At 49.7% G+C, this 16,891-nt stretch overlaps 1 protein-coding gene across 5 annotated transcripts in view; it reads left to right on the forward strand.

Moving 5' to 3' along the window:
• Nucleotides 1–16,891, forward strand: part of MYO7A (myosin VIIA) — a 181,379-nt gene that overhangs the window by 120,653 nt on the left and 43,835 nt on the right. For all 5 annotated transcript variants that reach the window (XM_043527899.1, XM_043527904.1, XM_043527883.1 and 2 more), the window contains 8 exons: nt 5,995–6,153; nt 7,250–7,342; nt 10,293–10,387; nt 11,737–11,821; nt 13,088–13,306; nt 13,920–14,027; nt 14,645–14,854; nt 15,305–15,508. In XM_043527899.1, the coding sequence (XP_043383834.1) occupies nt 5,995–6,153; nt 7,250–7,342; nt 10,293–10,387; nt 11,737–11,821; nt 13,088–13,306; nt 13,920–14,027; nt 14,645–14,854; nt 15,305–15,508 (1,173 nt within the window). The remainder of the gene's footprint in view (nt 1–5,994; nt 6,154–7,249; nt 7,343–10,292; nt 10,388–11,736; nt 11,822–13,087; nt 13,307–13,919; nt 14,028–14,644; nt 14,855–15,304; nt 15,509–16,891) is intronic.

Below are 16,891 nucleotides of genomic sequence, written 5' to 3' on the forward strand. Positions count from 1 at the left end.
TAAAGGAAAGTGTGCTGATAATGATAGGAAATGGGATAGCAGGAAGTGAAAGGCCACCGGAAAGCCCTGGTCATTTGTTATTTTACATCAGGAGTCAGCAACCTTTCAGAAGTGTTCAGAGTAACAGCCGTGTTAGTCTGTATTCGCAAAAAGAAAAGGAGTACTTGTGGCACCTTAGAGACTAACCAATTTATTTGAGCATAAGCTTTCGTGAGCTACAGCTCACTTCATCGGATGCATACTGTGGAAAGTGTAGAAGATCTTTTTATACACACAAAGCATGAAAAAATACCTCCCCCCACCCCACTCTCCTGCTGGTAATAGCTTATCTAAAGTGATCACTCTCCTTACAATGTGTATGATAATCAAGTTGGGCCATTAAAGAGTAATTGTAATTGTAAGGAGAGTGATCACTTTAGATAAGCTATTACCAGCAGGAAATAGCTTATCTAAAGTGATCACTCTCCTTACAATGTGTATGATAATCAAGTTGGGCCTTAGATAAGCTATTACCAGCAGGAGAGTGGGGTGGGGGGAGGTATTTTTTCATGCTTTGTGTGTATAAAAAGATCTTCTACACTTTCCACAGTATGCATCCGATGAAGTGAGCTGTAGCTCACGAAAGCTTATGCTCAAATAAATTGGTTAGTCTCTAAGGTGCCACAAGTACTCCTTTTCTTTCAGAAGTGGTGCACCAAGTCTTCATTTATTCACTCTAATTTAAGGTTTTGCATGCCAGTAATACATTTTAATGTTTTTAGAAGGTCTCTTTCTAGAAGTCTTTAATATATAACTAAACTATTGTTGTATGTAAAGTAAATAAGATTTTTTAAAATGTTTAAGAAGCTTCATTTAAAATTAAATTAAAATGCAGACCCCCCCAGACCGGTGGCCAGGACCCGGGCAGTGTGAGTGCCACTGAAAATCAGCTCACCTGCCGCCTTTGGCACGCGTGCCATAAGTTGCCTACCCCTGTTTTACATGATTTTCAAACTTTTGTCCGTAACTTTTTTGAATGTTTTGCTTCCCCGTGAAACTTACTTTGGAAAATGACTTTGTTTTCACCCAGGTGTGTCTGAGTGTATTCTCTTGCTCCCGAATGGTTGTTTCTGAATAGTTGTGTGGTGTTGTAAGTAGTGTGAAAGAAACAAATGTGATTAATGAACAGATTGTGGGAGGAAAGAAAAGAATATCCATAAATTGGCAGCAGGCTCTGTAACGTAGGAGCTCACTTAATGACCAATTCAGGAAGATATGTAAGCACATGCATAACTTTCAGCATGTGAGTAGCCCCATCAACTTCAAGAGGACTGTTTGTGAGCTCAGTTACACACACACACGTAAGTACTTTCCTGAATCAGGGTGTAACAGGGTGGTCTGCCCCTTTAAGATCCTGGGGCCAGCCAGCCTTGTTCAGTTAGCAGACCCAGCTAGGCAGGGGTCAGGTGATGCTTGTAAAGTTCTGAGAGAGCTCAGTTCTGGGGAGTTGCAGGAGGGAGGTTTGCTCCTGGGTCTGGAGCAGAGAAAGGGGTACAGAGTGAGAGGCCTCCGGGCCCTTGCAGCTTGCATTGGTCAGGGGAATGGCCTTGTTTTTCGTTACTTTGGGAGTTTATTTCAATTAATAAACCATGTCCTGGGGGAAGGGCCCGAAAGCATCTCTGGCGTAGTGTTAGTCCTGCTGGGCCTGGGGAGACAGGCCAGCAGCCCTGCCCCGGGCTTAATCCTAAGGCTGCTGGAGTCAGTGGGAATCTTTCTATTGACTCCACGGGGCTCTGAGTCAAGTGCAAGGGCCAGATTCTGCCACCCTTTGTTCACAGCGAGTTGCCCCTGAATCTGCAAGCAGCTGATGGTTACTGCTCGGTATTAGCAAGGGTGGCAGAATCTGGCCCTTTATGAAGAGGAATTATTATTAAGGGCACTCCTTGCAGGCTCTCCATCAGCAGAAGGTTTGAGACATGGGCCGCTCTGTAATCTAAAACTCCTGCTTTGTTAATTAGGGAAGGATTTTCTTCCCTTTTGGCTTCCTGAATGACAGGGCCAAATTGCCACAAGAGAATGGTATCAAGGCTGCTACTGCGGCCTCAGGGCTCCCACCCATCCGCTCCGTGAGGAGAAATGACCAGATAGTCCCCCAAGCTCCCTCTGCATCTCTCCTGTCCCCAATCCAGGAGGCCCACCTCAAGCCATGCTAGCACATAGTGGTGAGGTGGGGGGGTGGGCTGAGACCAAGCCTGCTTGTGTTACAGTCACTTCATCTTTACCCTGAGCCCCCAACTTGGCTTTCACCCACCTGTTGCACCTTATACTAAGACTGTAAGTTCTTTGGGGCCAGGATATTTGTACAGCACCTAGCACAATGGGGCCCTGATCTGCCTGGGGCCTCTGAGCACTACTGGAATACTTGAATAATAATGACTAACCCCCACATGATCCCTCACAGAGCACAGCTCTGAGGTGCTCAGGGTGTAGAGACTTGTGCAGGGTCCCAGCAGCATCCTGCCCCCCTCCTCTCCAGCAGGCCTGACCTGGTCCCAGTAAGTCAGACCCCCCCACACACATGGAACAGGGGGCAGGATTTGCCCCTCCAAGTACGAGGTGTGTGTCTGTGATGTCCTGAGAGAGCTGGTTGGGAAGGTCCCTGTAGTGAGTTTCCCCTTCTCAGCTCATTATTAAGGGTTTTTGTGCTTCCTTTATTTGACATTTGAAGCTGAACACTTGTGTAGGGCTGGTAACACTGAGCTGGGGCAACGTGCTGTTGGGGATTGAGCTGGGGAACCAGGATTCCTGGGTCCTGTTCTCATCTTTTGTGCTGATTCACTGAGCCAACAGCAGACAGGTTGTTAACATCTCTATACTTTGGTTTATCTGCTTGTACCTTGCCCGATGCGGTCATCATTGATTATTGTGTTTCAGTGCTCGGCGAGAGAGAAGGCGCCTTGGTGTGTGGAGAGGTTTTATCAGATGCCCTTTGGGAGGGCTGCATTACACAGGTCGGCCAGGCCATTTTGAAACTATCAACCACATTAAATCAGAACTGTGCTGTCGCTGAGCCAGGCCAGGCACAGCCACACGGCAGAAGCACTCCTGAGTTCGCTCCTTCTCCGGATCTCCCAGTGTGTTTTTGCCCTGACCTATGTCTGTCTGTCAGAGTTTAAGCTCTTCAGGGCAGGTGCTTTCTTCTTCTCCCTGAGTGGAAGGATGGCTCAGTGGTTTGGTAGATTTCAGAGTAGCAGCCGTGTGAGTCTGTATCCGCAAAAAGAAAAGGAGGACTTGTGGCACCTTAGAGACTAGCAAATTTATCTGAGCATAAGCTTTCGTGAGCTACAGCTCACTTCATCGGATGCATTCAGTGGAAAATACAGTGGGGAGATTTATATACACAGAGAACATGAAACAATGGGTGTTACCATACACACTGTAACGAGAGTGGTCAGGTAAGATGAGTTCTTACCAACAGGAGAGAAAAAAAACCTTTGTAGTGATAATCAAGGTGGGCCATTTCCAGCAGTTGACAAGAACTTCTGAGCAATGGGGTGGGGGGGAGAATAAACATGGGGAAATAGTTTTACTTTGTGTAATGACACATCTACTCCCAGTGTTTATTCAAGCCTAAGTTAATCGTGTCCAGTTTGCAAATTAATTCCAATTCAGCAGTCTCTCGTTGGAGTCTGTTTTTGAAGTTTTTTTGTTGAAGAATTGCCACTTTTAGGTCTGTAATCGAGTGACCAGAGAGATTGAAGTGTTCTCCAACTGGTTTTTGAATATTATAATTCTTGACGTCTGATTTGTGTCCATTTATTCTTTTATGTAGAGACTGTCCAGTTTGGCCAATGTACATGGCAGAGGGGCATTGCTGGCACATGCTAACCCAGGAACCTATCCTTGCAACAAAGCCCGTTGCCAACTGTATCCACATATCTATTCAGGGAACACCATCATAGGGCCTAATCACATCAGCCACACTATCAGAGGCTCGTTCACCTGCACGTCTACCAATGTGACAGATGCCATCATGTGCCAGCAATGCCCCTCTGCCATGTACATTGGCCGAACTGGACAGCATGAGCATTCCACATTAATGGTTTGCTTTGTGTCCCCAAGCAGATCAGCATAGCACCCAACGGCTGTCAGAAACGGTGCTTTGAAAGGGGAAGGGCGCATGTCTCCAGGGCAGCCAAGTTCAGAACAATGAGCAGAGAGGTCACTTGAGGCATTATGGGACCGCTTCGGAGGCCAATTACAGCACAGAAAGCAATCAAGTGTCTACACGGGCAATAGAGCGCTGGGGCCTCGTCGAGGTGGTTTTTTTGCAGCTCTGCAGCTGATGAGTTTCTGCACACAAAGTGGCTTGGCCGTGTGTACATGCCTGCAGTTTGAGCGCCCAAAGCTGCTTTAGTGTGCAGAAACTTGGCAGTGTAGACAAGCCCTTATTGTTGTTGTTCATTAATAAGAACGGCCCCAAACACAGTTTGAACTCCTCTATCCCTAATGACAGGTTTCAGAGTAGCAGCTGTATTAATCTGTATCCGCAAAAAGAACAGGAGTACTCATGGCACCTTAGAGACTAACAAATTTATTAGAGCATAAGCTTTCGTGGGCTACAGCTCACTTCATCAGATGCCTAGAATGAAACATATAGTAAGAAGATATATATATATATATACGTACAGAGAAGGTGGAAGTTGCCATACAAACTGTAAGAGGCTAATTAGTTAAGATGAGCTATTATCAGCAGGAGAAAAAAACTTTTGTAGTGATAATCAAGATGGCCCATTTAGACAGTTGACGAGAAGGTGTGAGGATACTTAACATAGGGAAATAGATTCAATATGTGTAATGACCCAGCCACTCCCAGTCTCTATTCAAACCCAAGTTAATGGTATCTAGTTTGCATATTAATTCAAGCTCAGCAGTTTCTCACTGGAGTCTGTTTTTGAAGCTTTTCTGTTGCAAAATTTCCACCCTTACATCTTTTACTGAGTGGTCAGAGAGGTTGAAGTGTTCTCCTACTGGTTTTTGAATGTTATGATTCCTGATGTCAGATTTGTGTCCATTTATTCTTTTGCGTAGAGACTGTGCGGTTTGGCCAATGTACATGGCAGAGGGGCATTGCTGGCACATGATGGCATATATCACATTGGTAGATGTGCAGGTGAATGAGCCCCTGATGGCGTGGCTAATGTGATTAGGTCCTATGATGGTGTCACTTGAATAAATATGTGGACAGAGTTGGCATCGGGCTTTGTTGCCAGGGTAGGTTCCTGGATTAGTGTTTTTGTTGTGTGGTGTGTGGTTGCTGGTGAGTATTTACTTCAGGTTGGGGGGCTGTCTGTAAGTGAGGACTGGTCTGTCTCCCAAGATCTGTGAGAGTGAGGGTTCATTTTTCAGGATGTAAATCTTTAATGATGCACTGGAGAGGTTTTAGTTGGGGGCTGAAGGTGACAGCTTGTGGTGTTCTGTTATTTTCTTTGTTGGACCTGTCCTGTAGTAGGTGATTTCTGGGTACTCTTCTGGCTCTGTCAATCTGTTTTTTCACTTCAGCAGGTGGGTATTGTAGTTTTAAGAATGCTTGATAGAGATCTTGTAGGTGTTTGTCAATGCCAGGGCCCAGCAAGCTGCACCATTTTCCAAAGCAGTTTCGTTTTCTGCTTCAAGGGGAGGGATTTAGCGTGAATGCTAACACACAGCCTTCCAGTTCCCTGCAGCACACTATGGGTTGTTTCTTGATCCCATTGTGCAAGTGGAAGTTAAACAAAGGGACAGAGACTAACGTGCTCAGCGCCTCACAGGATCAGGCCCTCCCATGCTGCAATCCTTAAAGTTTCTATGGAGAAGATGTTGTATTTGTTTCCCCCACAAGACTTCGGATTGTCCCCCACATTCAGGCTGGCCTCAGCTGGATGGTATGGCTTAAGCCAGTCCACAGGCCAGCGAGGTTTGAAACCAGAACCAAAAGAGCCCCTGATGTTCCAGTCTGATTTTCCCCCTCCCCAGTTGTTTGATCGGGAGCTGTGTGTTCGCCAGCTGAGGTACTCAGGGATGATGGAGACCATCCGGATCCGCAGGGCCGGCTATCCCATCCGCTACAGCTTCGTGGAGTTTGTGGAGAGGTATCGTGTCCTCATGCCCGGGGTGAAGCCGGCGTACAAGCAGGTACAGGTTTAAGCAGTGGCTTGGATTTTTATCAAAAACCATCATGCTAATGCCCTGGAGAAAGTCAAGAGGAAGGAAGACCCAGTGGTTAGAGTGCTAGCCAGAGACCTGGGTTCAGTTCCCTGCTCTGCCACACTTACTGTGTGACCTTGGGCAAGTGGTTTTTAGGACCAGATTTTCAAAGGTGATTAATTCCTGTTGATTTTAAATGGGAGTTAGGCACCTAAGTGCTTTTAAAAATCTGGCTCTTAGTCTCTGGGCCTCAGTTCTCCAGCTGTAAAATGGGGATCGCTCTTCCCTGCCTTACAGCGGGGTTGTGGGGATGCACACATGAAAGACTGTGAGGCCCTCAGTTACTATGGTAACGGAGGCCCTCTCAGCACCTTAGATAGGATGGGGTCTCTGCGAGACTATGATTCAGCTGAGCTCAGAAGCCCCAGTAACAGTTAAACTAACTGGATGAGCCTGTACTGCCTGAAAACTGCAGGCAACACATTCGCCGGGACCACAGGGAGCCCACGGAGGGATGGCTGCGGAGCACAGCTGATACTACTAGCCAGCCCAGAGATGGGGCCTTTCTGGGCATGGCTTGCCCCTCATGTGCCCTGGCATGGCTGCACTGGGGAAGTCCTGGCTGCATCGATTCAACGGGTGTAGCAAGCAGGACCTCTCCCTATGCTCCCCACAGGCCTCGGTAGGTGTTACTATCAAAGGCATAATGCCTCTGACCCTGCCATTGGGGCGGCGTGCCTCCTCCCTCTCCCACCACAGCCCGGGCCTCTGCAAGCCACGATGCAGCCCACTGTGTTGCTCCATCGCTGCACATCTACTGTATAGACACGACAGTCAGCAGTGACGGCCACTGCCATGGATCAGGGATTGAAACTAGAAAGAATCGTCCTCTTCATTCACCGCTTCTAGGCCAGCCAGGAGAGGGAAGCATGCAAACGAGGAGGAGCCTCATTAATGTCACTAGATTACACCAGTGTAAAACAGGTGGAAGTGAGATCAAACTCCACCCCCTGTTTATAGCTGGTAGGGGTGGCTGGTGTTCATCTGAGGCATAGGCTAAGTCCCGCTGCCCCATTTCTCCTAGGGCGACCTGCGTGGAACGTGCCAGCGAATTGCTGAAGTGGTGCTTGGGAAAGATGATGATTGGCAGATTGGCAAGACGAAGATTTTCCTGAAGGTAAGATGCTCTCAGGCTGTCCATGCATTGAGGGGCCGTTAGAATAATAGAATCATAGAATATTAGGGTTGGAAGAGACCTTAGGAGGTCATCTAGTCGAGGGGTTGGCAAACGTTTTGGCCACAGGGCCACATCTGGATATGGAAATTGTATGGTGGGCCATGAATGCTCACAAAATTGGGAGTTGGGGTGCGGGATGGTGTGAGGGCTCTGGCTGGGGGTGCAGGCTCTGGGGTGGGGCTGGGGATGAGGGGTTGGGGTGCAGGAGGGTGCTCTGGGCTGGGACCGAGGGGTTCAGAGGGCGGAAGGGGGATCAGGGCTGGGGCAGGGGGCTGGGGCACGGAAGGGGGTCAGGGGTACAGGCTTTGGTCAGTGCTTACCTCAAGCAGCTCCCAGAAGCAGCAGCATGTTCCTCCTCCGGCTCCTATGCAGAGGCGCAGCCAGGTGGCTCTGCATGATGCCCTGTCCCAGGTGCTGCCCCTGAAGTTCCCATTGGCCACAATTCCTGGCCAATGGAAGCTGCGGGGGTGGCACTTGGGGCGGGGGAAGCTTGCTGGCTGCCCCTATGTGTAGGAGCTGGAGGGGGGGACATGCTGCTGCTTGTAGGAGCCGCATGGAGTGGGGCAAGCCCCCAACACCACTTCCTGGCTGGAGCACCAGAGCAGGGCAAGCCCCAGACCCTGCTCCCTAGTGGGAGCTCGAGGCCCGGATTAAAACATCTGGAGGGCCATAGTTTGCCCACCCCTGATCTAGTCCAACCCTGTGCTCAAAGCAGGACCAACCCCAACTAAATCATCTTAGCCAGGGCTTTGTCAAGCCGGGCCTTAAAAACCTCTACGGATGGAGATTCCACCACCTCCCTAGGTAACCCATTCCAGTGCTTCACCACCCTCCTAGTGAAATAGTTTTTCCTAATATCCAACCTAGACCTCCCCCACTGCAACTTGAGACCATTGCTCCTTGTTCTGACATCTGCCGTTAGCTCTGAAGGACTCTAACACCCATCCCAGTCGCAGGTTCCATAACTAGAACTAATCCCCATCCACCACCCAGGTCTCTGGCCTGATTTGATGGGGACTGGGCCAGGAGATGGTGTTGGATCCAGATCAGGTGAGAGCTAGGAGTCAGAGAATGGGTGAAATCCTGGCACTCTGCTGGCACAGAGCCTGGCTGGGATGTGCACACGCACTCATACCCGCACGCATGGCACTGGTCATATCCTGAGTGGCGCAGGCCTCTCTGTGAGAATGCAGGCAGCTTTGTGGCTGCCCAGCTGTATCCCCAGAGCAGGGACAATGACTCCACTGCCAGACGTGGCAGCAGAGTCACTGAGGAGGGGCTTCAGGGCCCCTTGCCTTGGTCCCTGCAGAGGACGGGTGAGGGGAAGCTCCCTGGCTGATTGACACCCATGGAGACAGTGAGAGAGTTGAGCTGTTGAGTTGCTCCCTTCACTCCACCCCCTGCCCAGGCTGGCTGACAGCCCCTGAAAGCTCCATAAGCCAGGACAGGGGCCCACTGGCCCAAAGATCCCACTCTGCGCACAAGCAGTAGGGGATGGTGGGGCAGCACAGATGCCCTGTGATCCCCTCCTCTCCACCACCTGCTGACATTTCCCAAGGCTCTTCCCGAGGCCCTTATCATCAGGCCCTGTCAGGCAGATGGCAACATTGGTCCCCAAGGCTGCCATAACCCCTGGGGCACCTAGGTGGGGGAGAGAGAGGGATCTGGCTCAGCAGAGAGCCAGTGGGCATGACAGAAAGGTCTGCAGCACCCTGCCACGCCGAGCGGAAGATCAGCAGCTCTGTGTCCCTCGCGATCGGCACGGCCAGTGCAGTGCTGCCTAAGGAACCCAGGGCCCTGTATGGCACCATGAGACAGCAGCAGTGTAACAAAGAGCTGTCTTGTTCTGACAGCCCTACTCACGTGCATGTGTTTTTACGATCCCATCTCTAAATCCCTCCAGGAAAACAAAGCCAAGTTGTCAAGGAGCGAGCCAGGAGGCAGATGGGATTTCTCTAGTGTTTCTCAGATGTAATCCTGTTCACTTATTTTTAAACATCTCCCCATCTATTTCTTAGAAACTGCTCCTGACATCCCTTTAGCTTTCCTTTCCAGAGAGCGTTATCAGGACCCTGCAGCTGTCCAGGCAGGAAATAGGGAAACGAACAGGTTCTAAAGGGCAGTGCAAGGTCGGGTAAAACGGGAAGCATGCAAAGTTGTATCGATGCACCCAGCTCCTGTAGCAGCCAGGAAAGAAATTAGTACAGAAATCAATTTGGATGATACAGAAAGGAGGCTAGAATCATGTGACTTGACTGAATTCCACGAAAGCAAGGAAACACAGAGTGAAGGGGTGCCATTTTGTCCTTAGTCCGCCTTACTATGTTCAGGATTTGCAGCTCCTCTGCTTTACTGGAGGAGGGAGTGACGTCTAGTAGTCAGAGCAGTGGACCAAGACTCAGGATGTCTGGAGTTTGCTCCCGGCTTTGCCACAGTCTTCTCCAGTGCCCTGCTTCTTGTGTAGTCATTAGTACCTGCACAACGTGGGTGGGGAACGCTACTGAATCAGGTGCATGGAGCAACCTCACTTGACTGACTCTTCAGCTGACAGTGTAGTGAGCCAAACATCAGAGGGCGACATAATTCACTCACGCTGTTACTAAGCCCTGCAGTGCATGCTGCCTCTGGGATGAAGGGGTAATGCTCAGCAGTGACCCCTTCTGGCATATTAGGAGTGGCATGGATGAGCGGGAAAGATTCAAGTCCAGTTCTTCTTGATAGGAGGGGGAATGGCTGTGCTGTAGAGCCCCAAATGTAGTGAGTTGTAAAGTGGGACATCCTTAGATGTGACTGGGATGGCAAGAACCTCTCTGGGGAGGAGCCTTATACCATCCCTCTGTTCCTGCCACGGGATGGCCAGTGGTAACTGTTGTGGCGGTTCATTCCCCAGGATCACCATGACATGCTGCTGGAGATTGAGAGGGACAAGGCCATCACTGACAAGGTCATCCTCATACAGAAGGTGGTTCGTGGGTTTAAAGACAGGTATTATATGCCAAGGAAATGCTTGGTGACTAATGGGGGATCTGCTAGTGCGACTGACTAGCACACCATGTTCCAGTTCATGGCACTCTGCTAAAACAATGTCCTCTTTGCCTCTGGTACCACTAGCTTACTCTGCCCATTCACAATGTGACTGGCCTATTGCTTTAGCTCGCAGTGAGCGCGATAAAGCCCCCCAGGGGTTGACATTATGATATAACTGGTGCTGGAGCTGCTCAGAGCACGAAGGAAATTATTAAAATATATTTTCAGGTTGTCAAATTTCAGAACAACGGGAGTAAGGATTTCTGTCCACACTCAGTTCTGCACTTGACAGAGGCACTCCTCATTGGCCAACTTTAGTCATACTAGCAGACTATTCCAAGATCTGCGCCAGATCTTGGTCCCACTGAAGTCAATGACAAAATTCCAGTGGGAGACTAAAGGGGGGTGATATTTAGTCTTATGGCAGCAAAGAGCAATAGTATGTTACAGGTTAGGCACTGTACAGCCATTCCCACTGAAAACCAGGCACCGCAGAGATCAGATGCAGGAAGCCAACCCATGTAAAGCACATTGCATAGCAATGTGGGGTAAAGAGAAAATGATGGCCAAGGACTCCAGGACGTAGTCCTGTCCTTAGAGAAGCAGTGCTGAGTATTGCTCAAAGTCAGAGACTAGCAATCAGGGCTTCTGTCACCTGTCCCTGACTCTGCCGCTGGCTTGCTGTCTGAGCTTGGACTAGTGACTTCTTATTTCATTCAGGCCCCAAATGTGTGCTATGCACCTCTTGGAACATGGAGAGGACAGAAAGGGCCAGATCCGCACCTGGCATCAATGGTGGTGGGTTCATTGACATCAATGGAGCTACACTGATTTACGCCAGCTGCAGATCTGTCCCACAGTCCTTATTCGGATGAGGTTAAAATCTAAGACGAGAGGAAACAGAGTAGGAAGATTCCAAATGCAAGGGATGAGGGGGTAGAGGGGGGGCGAGGGGTAAGTCACAAGAGCCTGGGCCTGAGGTGTCACCCAGCAGTTCAGGGCAGGACCATTGATCACCTAGCACTGGATTGGCACATTTGGAGTGCTCTTCCCATTCCTGTTTTGGACGAAGCACAGGGAATGGGCAGAGAGGAGCATGATAGTACCACTACAATGCCTCTGCTTCCTCCTGCATGGGAAAGGAAAGCTGGGACTGGCATTATCCGGCAGACAACTGAGCTCAAGGGGGTGGAGGTTACTCCAGCTTCCTCCCTTACAGTCTGTGAAGAATGTGGCTGGCTTTCCCTGCGGGCCAAGGTGACGCTAACCCCCAGCAGACCAGCACAAGTGTTGTAATGCCTTTCCAGGTCCAATTTCCTGAAAGTGCGACGTTCGGCCCTGATGATTCAGAGATACTGGCGGGGACATAACTGCAGAAAGAACTACGGTGCTGTAAGTGTTGCCAGTTCTCCTTTATGTTCTTTACTGCCTTGGTCTCATTGCCTAGGATCCAGATATTAGTTTCCCTTTTGGTCCAGTCAAGCTCCCCTGAGGGGAAAGATCAAAGGAGGGAGAGCTGGCTAGTGTGTTGGGTGGACAGAGGGAAGGGGGGGAAGCTATACCCTCGTTGCCCTCTGTTCTGAATAAAGGGAGCGACCGTCTCTTTGGTTGTCCTCCTCATGCCTTTGTCATGAGTTGGACCCATCTTACAGCAGGTGATCACCTGTGGCCCTGGATGGCTTATGTTGTTTCTCAGGGGGCTGCAAACTCAGGGCCAGTATTAAAGCTGGTGGAAGTGGTATAGCTCTGTCCTTGGAAATGCACGGGATCCAGGTTGTCCCTCAGACTTTACTGTAGCTGCAGCCATATTTTGCTGGCAGTCCCCCCACTCCACAACCCCATCCAAAACTGCGCAGGTGTGGCTGACATCTTATGGTATCCTGGGTATTTACACAGGCCCCCTTAGCATCCCCAGCATGGCAGATCCCAGAACTCAATAGGGAGGGTGGGATGGAAGAAGAGAATGCGCCCGACATGGTATATGACCCTCTTCTGGACCCAACCCAGCAGAAGACCTGCAGAGGGCCCACCATGACACTTGCCCTGCAGAAGTGTACAGGGGGCAGGCTGGGAATGGGAGGGTTCAAGGCCAGAGGGATGGCCGTTCTCTGCAGAATCATCCCCCACGCAACCCAGCTTAAGCTATGCGTGACTGAATCAACGTAAGTGCCCCCTCCTGTGATGTGGAACTGCTTGGAGGAGACAATGTAGTGGTAATAGGCATGACAGGAGGCAGGGGGAGATGCTGGGCCTCTTTGTGCATGGCTCTTTCTACCTGTGATTGCCCTGAGATCTGCATAGATCTGGGGGATCTTGAGAGCCAAACCTCTGGAGGGAAGCACAGGGAGGAGACTGTGCTTTACGGGTCACTGAGCCCATAAAGGCTTGGATCTCTAGCCCATGGAAGTCAGTGGGAAAACTCCCGTTGACTAAGTGAGCTTTGGATCAGGCCCCCAAATCCAGGTGCTCTTTGTTTCTCTGCCATCTCACAGCAGTTCTCCCCTGCTTTCTGGGGGGGAGGGGGGAGCTCTTTGCTTGTTGTTAATTTCATCAGGTTTTTATTTTCAGCTGCGAGAGGGCGGACGAGCGAGGAAAATCTGATTATGGCCAGTGAGACCCTCAGGAGTCCCCAGTGTCTTAACTCTGTTTCCTTTGCAGATGAGGATTGGGTTCCTGAGGCTCCAGGCCCTCTACCGTTCCCGCAAACTCCACACGCAGTACCACATGGCTCGCAGACGCATCATCGAGTTCCAGGCAAGGTGCCGGGGCTGCCTGGTGCGCAGGGCCTTCCGCCATCGCCTATGGGCTGTCTTCACGGTCCAGGCTTATGCCAGGGGCATGATTGCTCGGAGGCTGTATAAGCGCCTTAAGGGAGAAGTAAGTACCATGCAGGAAATGCTATTTGCTAGCACGTTTGCTGGAGAAAGACAGCAGCCAGTTAACAGGACCAACAGGGCTGGTTTCCCCAGAGCATGATAGACTGTATAACATCCATCCTACGGCCTTTGTCTAGCTGTCAGTGTCTCTCTGTCTAAGGTATGTCTACACTAGATTTTTTTTAACCTGGAGTTAATTGATTGCCAATTAACTTGAGTTAGTTAACACTTTGGTGAAGTCTAATATGGGCATGCCCCAAATGTTTGTTCCAGGATACAAAAGTCTGTGGTTACCCTAGAGGTCAGCTCCCTAAATACCATAGAGAGAGGCAGATCACAGTAGTGTGTGGATCACTGACTCTGTGCAAGGGAGTGCAGAACACAAATTCTTTCCCCAAGGTCTTGACAGAATGAAATAAAAATCAGAAAGCAATGTGAAAGCTGGTAGCCTCTCTCGGGCTAGAAACTGACTCCCATTATGTTAGTGTTCCTTGAGACATACCAAGGGACAGAGCTGTGTTTGTGTCTGTACTGCGTGCTCCTGTGATCTGGATGTTAGCAGGGCAAAAGTGCTAACTGCCTTTTTAAAAGCCCGCTTGTGTTTTCTTTCCCAGTATCACCGCCGTCTGGAAGCAGAGAAGCTTCGTCTGGCAGAAGAGGAACGACTCAGGAAGGAGATGAGTGCCAAGAAAGCCAAAGAGGAAGCAGAAAAGAAGCACCAAGTACGTCCTGACTTTTCTCTTTCTTGGCTTCTCTTTAGGGCCTGATTCTACTCCTGCTGAAAAGTGTAGGGGCAGAATAAAGTCAATTGAAGGCAGCATCCCAATAAATAGTATGAGGACTTACTGTCCTGTTGTATTGTTCGTATTTGATTCAGTAAAGCCGTCCCTATTTTAACTTGAATGAAGCTAGCACAGAATTTCCAATCTGCTACACCAGAATGCCACAGCTTATGCTTATTCTTTTGGGTATTATGGGACTGCATAAAGGACCCCTCCTGAGACTGGAACATTGCTACTGTGCTAGGTGTTCTATGTACATAGAGTAAAAGTCCTGCACCTGGGACCTCGTGCTCTAAATAGCCAAAAGAAGAGAGAAAGAAGTATTGCTGTGTCCATTTTGCAGGTGGGGAACTGAGGCACAGCTTTAAGTGCATTGTCCAAGGTCACACAGTGAGTCAGTGGCAGAGCTGGGAATTTATCTCAGATCTTCTGCGTCTCAGTCTAGTGCTTTAACCCCAAGACCTTCCTTCTGCTCTAAAGCCAAGGGGCCATGCTGCAGAATTTAGGACCAGCTTGCCAGAGAATGCACTCTAGTCAGCATAACCATTCTCTTCTAGGTACGCCTTGCCCAGCTGGCCCGGGAAGATGCTGAGAGAGAGGTGAAGGAGAAGGAGGAAGCCCGTCGGAAGAAGGAACTCTTAAGCAAAATGGAGAAGGCCCGAAACGAGCCAGTGAACGACTCAGATATGGTGGACAAAATGTTTGGATTCCTAGGGACCACTTCTTCTCTGCCAGGCCAGGAAGGACAGGCACCCAATGGCTTTGAGGTACTGCACGGAGAATGGAGCAACAGACAGGGCTTGCCAGTGTTGCTCAGAGTACCACATTGGGACAGATGGCAATCCATCCCATCTTGGTTCAGCATCATCACCCTATTACCCTAATGGTTTGCTCTTGGAGTGCTCATCATAACTTTTTTTCCAGTGTGTTCACACTTGCTGCTTCTGCTGCTGCCTTTGGGAGTCTGTCCCACAGAGGAATTCTCCTCAGGATAAAGAAGTATCTACAGACCTCACGTGGGCTGGATCCAGCTCCCCTTGAAATCACTGGTTTCAAGGGGAGTTGGACTGGGTCCTTTGTGCCTATTCTTGTCCTAAGAACTGATCCTGGTCCTATTGAAATCAGTGGCCGAACGGGGAGCAAGGTCAGGTGTAGGGTGAGGGAGCTTTAAAAAACACAAAACCAAACAGGGCATGTATATTTTCCTCCCTCTCCAGGACCTTGAGCGAACCCAAAAGGAGCTGGAGGAAGAGGATTTAGATGCAGCTTTGCCCCTCCCCGAGGAAGAGGAGGAAGACCTCTCAGAGTACAAATTTGCAAAGTTTGCAGCCACCTACTTCCAGGGCACGACGACGCACACATACATCCGCCGGCCACTTAAGCAGCCCCTTTTGTACCACGAGGATGAAGGAGACCAGTTGGTGAGACAGGAAATAATCCAGAAATGTCCTGGTCATGAAGAATGGGGCTGGATGGTTCAGGGGTTTGGTAATAGGCTACAGAGCCCTTTGTTTCTAGGATACCCATTTGAATCCATCCAAGAAGAACACACGAGTCTGAAGATAGTTTAGGAGCAAAGTCCTTACTGCTATTGGATGTCCCGTGTGACATTCATTGATGGCTTCTCTTTCTGTTGGGCAAGTAGCCACCAGCCTTTTTACAATAGTCATGTGGTGCACCCTAAGGAAATTTCATTGGCGATGTGCTTGAGCACCATGTTTAAGAAATAAAACAGTGCAAGCCAGTAATAAAGCAATCCTCCCCAAGCATTCTGAACCTGAATCTAGTACTTGTGTAGCAGGCTAGAGTTAGAGCTTGGGAGGCAGAGGGCCACCAAACAGGCATAAATATACAGCAGTAGGACAGTCTGCTCCCACATTGTCCCATCCATGTGCCTCAGGAAGGGAAGTCAGTCCACATGCCCATTCAGTCCTTGATGTCTCTGCTGAGATGCTCTGACGGTCAGGGCTGGCTCCAGGCACCAGCGAACCAAGCAGGTGCCTGGGGTGGCAAATGTAAAGGGGCGGCAGGAATCGGGCTCTGGGGTGGCAATCCTCCCTCGGTGGCGGCGGGAATTCAGTGGCCGCTCCGTCACAGCGCGTTTCGTGCTCGGCGGCAATGCGATGGCAAGAATGTGACTCTTCTTCGGTTGCCGGCAGCAATTCGGCGGCTGCACCATCCGCCTCCGTGTTCGGCAGGCAGGATTCCGCCTCCCCGTTCGGCGGCAAAAAAAATTTTTAACCACTTGGGGTGGCAAAAATGCTGGAGCCGGCCCTGCTGACGGTGCCCACTGTGCTTGTGGTGACCGGTCTGTTAGGGATTGGGCCGAGAGCCACGTATACAGGGTGTGCACAAGAACTGTATAGGAGACTTGTGCCCAAACTCCTTAATGGCCCTACATTGTATAAAAAGATGGATCGTAGGATCCTCCCTGTTTGTTATTATTCTACTGGCCTTTCTGTTCATGCAGCTGAGAAATGGTGGGACAGAAAACCTCAACTTAGTAAGAAACCCTTTTTTGATACTAACAGTCTGATTGTTCTTTTTGGGCGGGAGGGAGCAGGGGCAGGGACTTAGTTTGTTTTGGATGATCTAATTTGAGTCGTTTCTCCTTCATACACGACTTTAATGGAGAAGGGTGTCATGTATTTTCCAGACTGCAGTCCGTATTGCACAGTTTTAGTTTAATTTGCATTTACAGTACACATTTTAATGAACTAGTCATTTTGCACTGTATACTCACCACTAGCCTCTCGTGGACAGATTCAGAACCGCTCAATGGTTTGTCATAGACCTGCTAACAA

The sequence above is a fragment of the Chelonia mydas genome, chromosome 1 (genome assembly GCF_015237465.2).
Source record: "Chelonia mydas isolate rCheMyd1 chromosome 1, rCheMyd1.pri.v2, whole genome shotgun sequence".
NCBI lineage: Eukaryota > Metazoa > Chordata > Testudines > Cheloniidae > Chelonia > Chelonia mydas.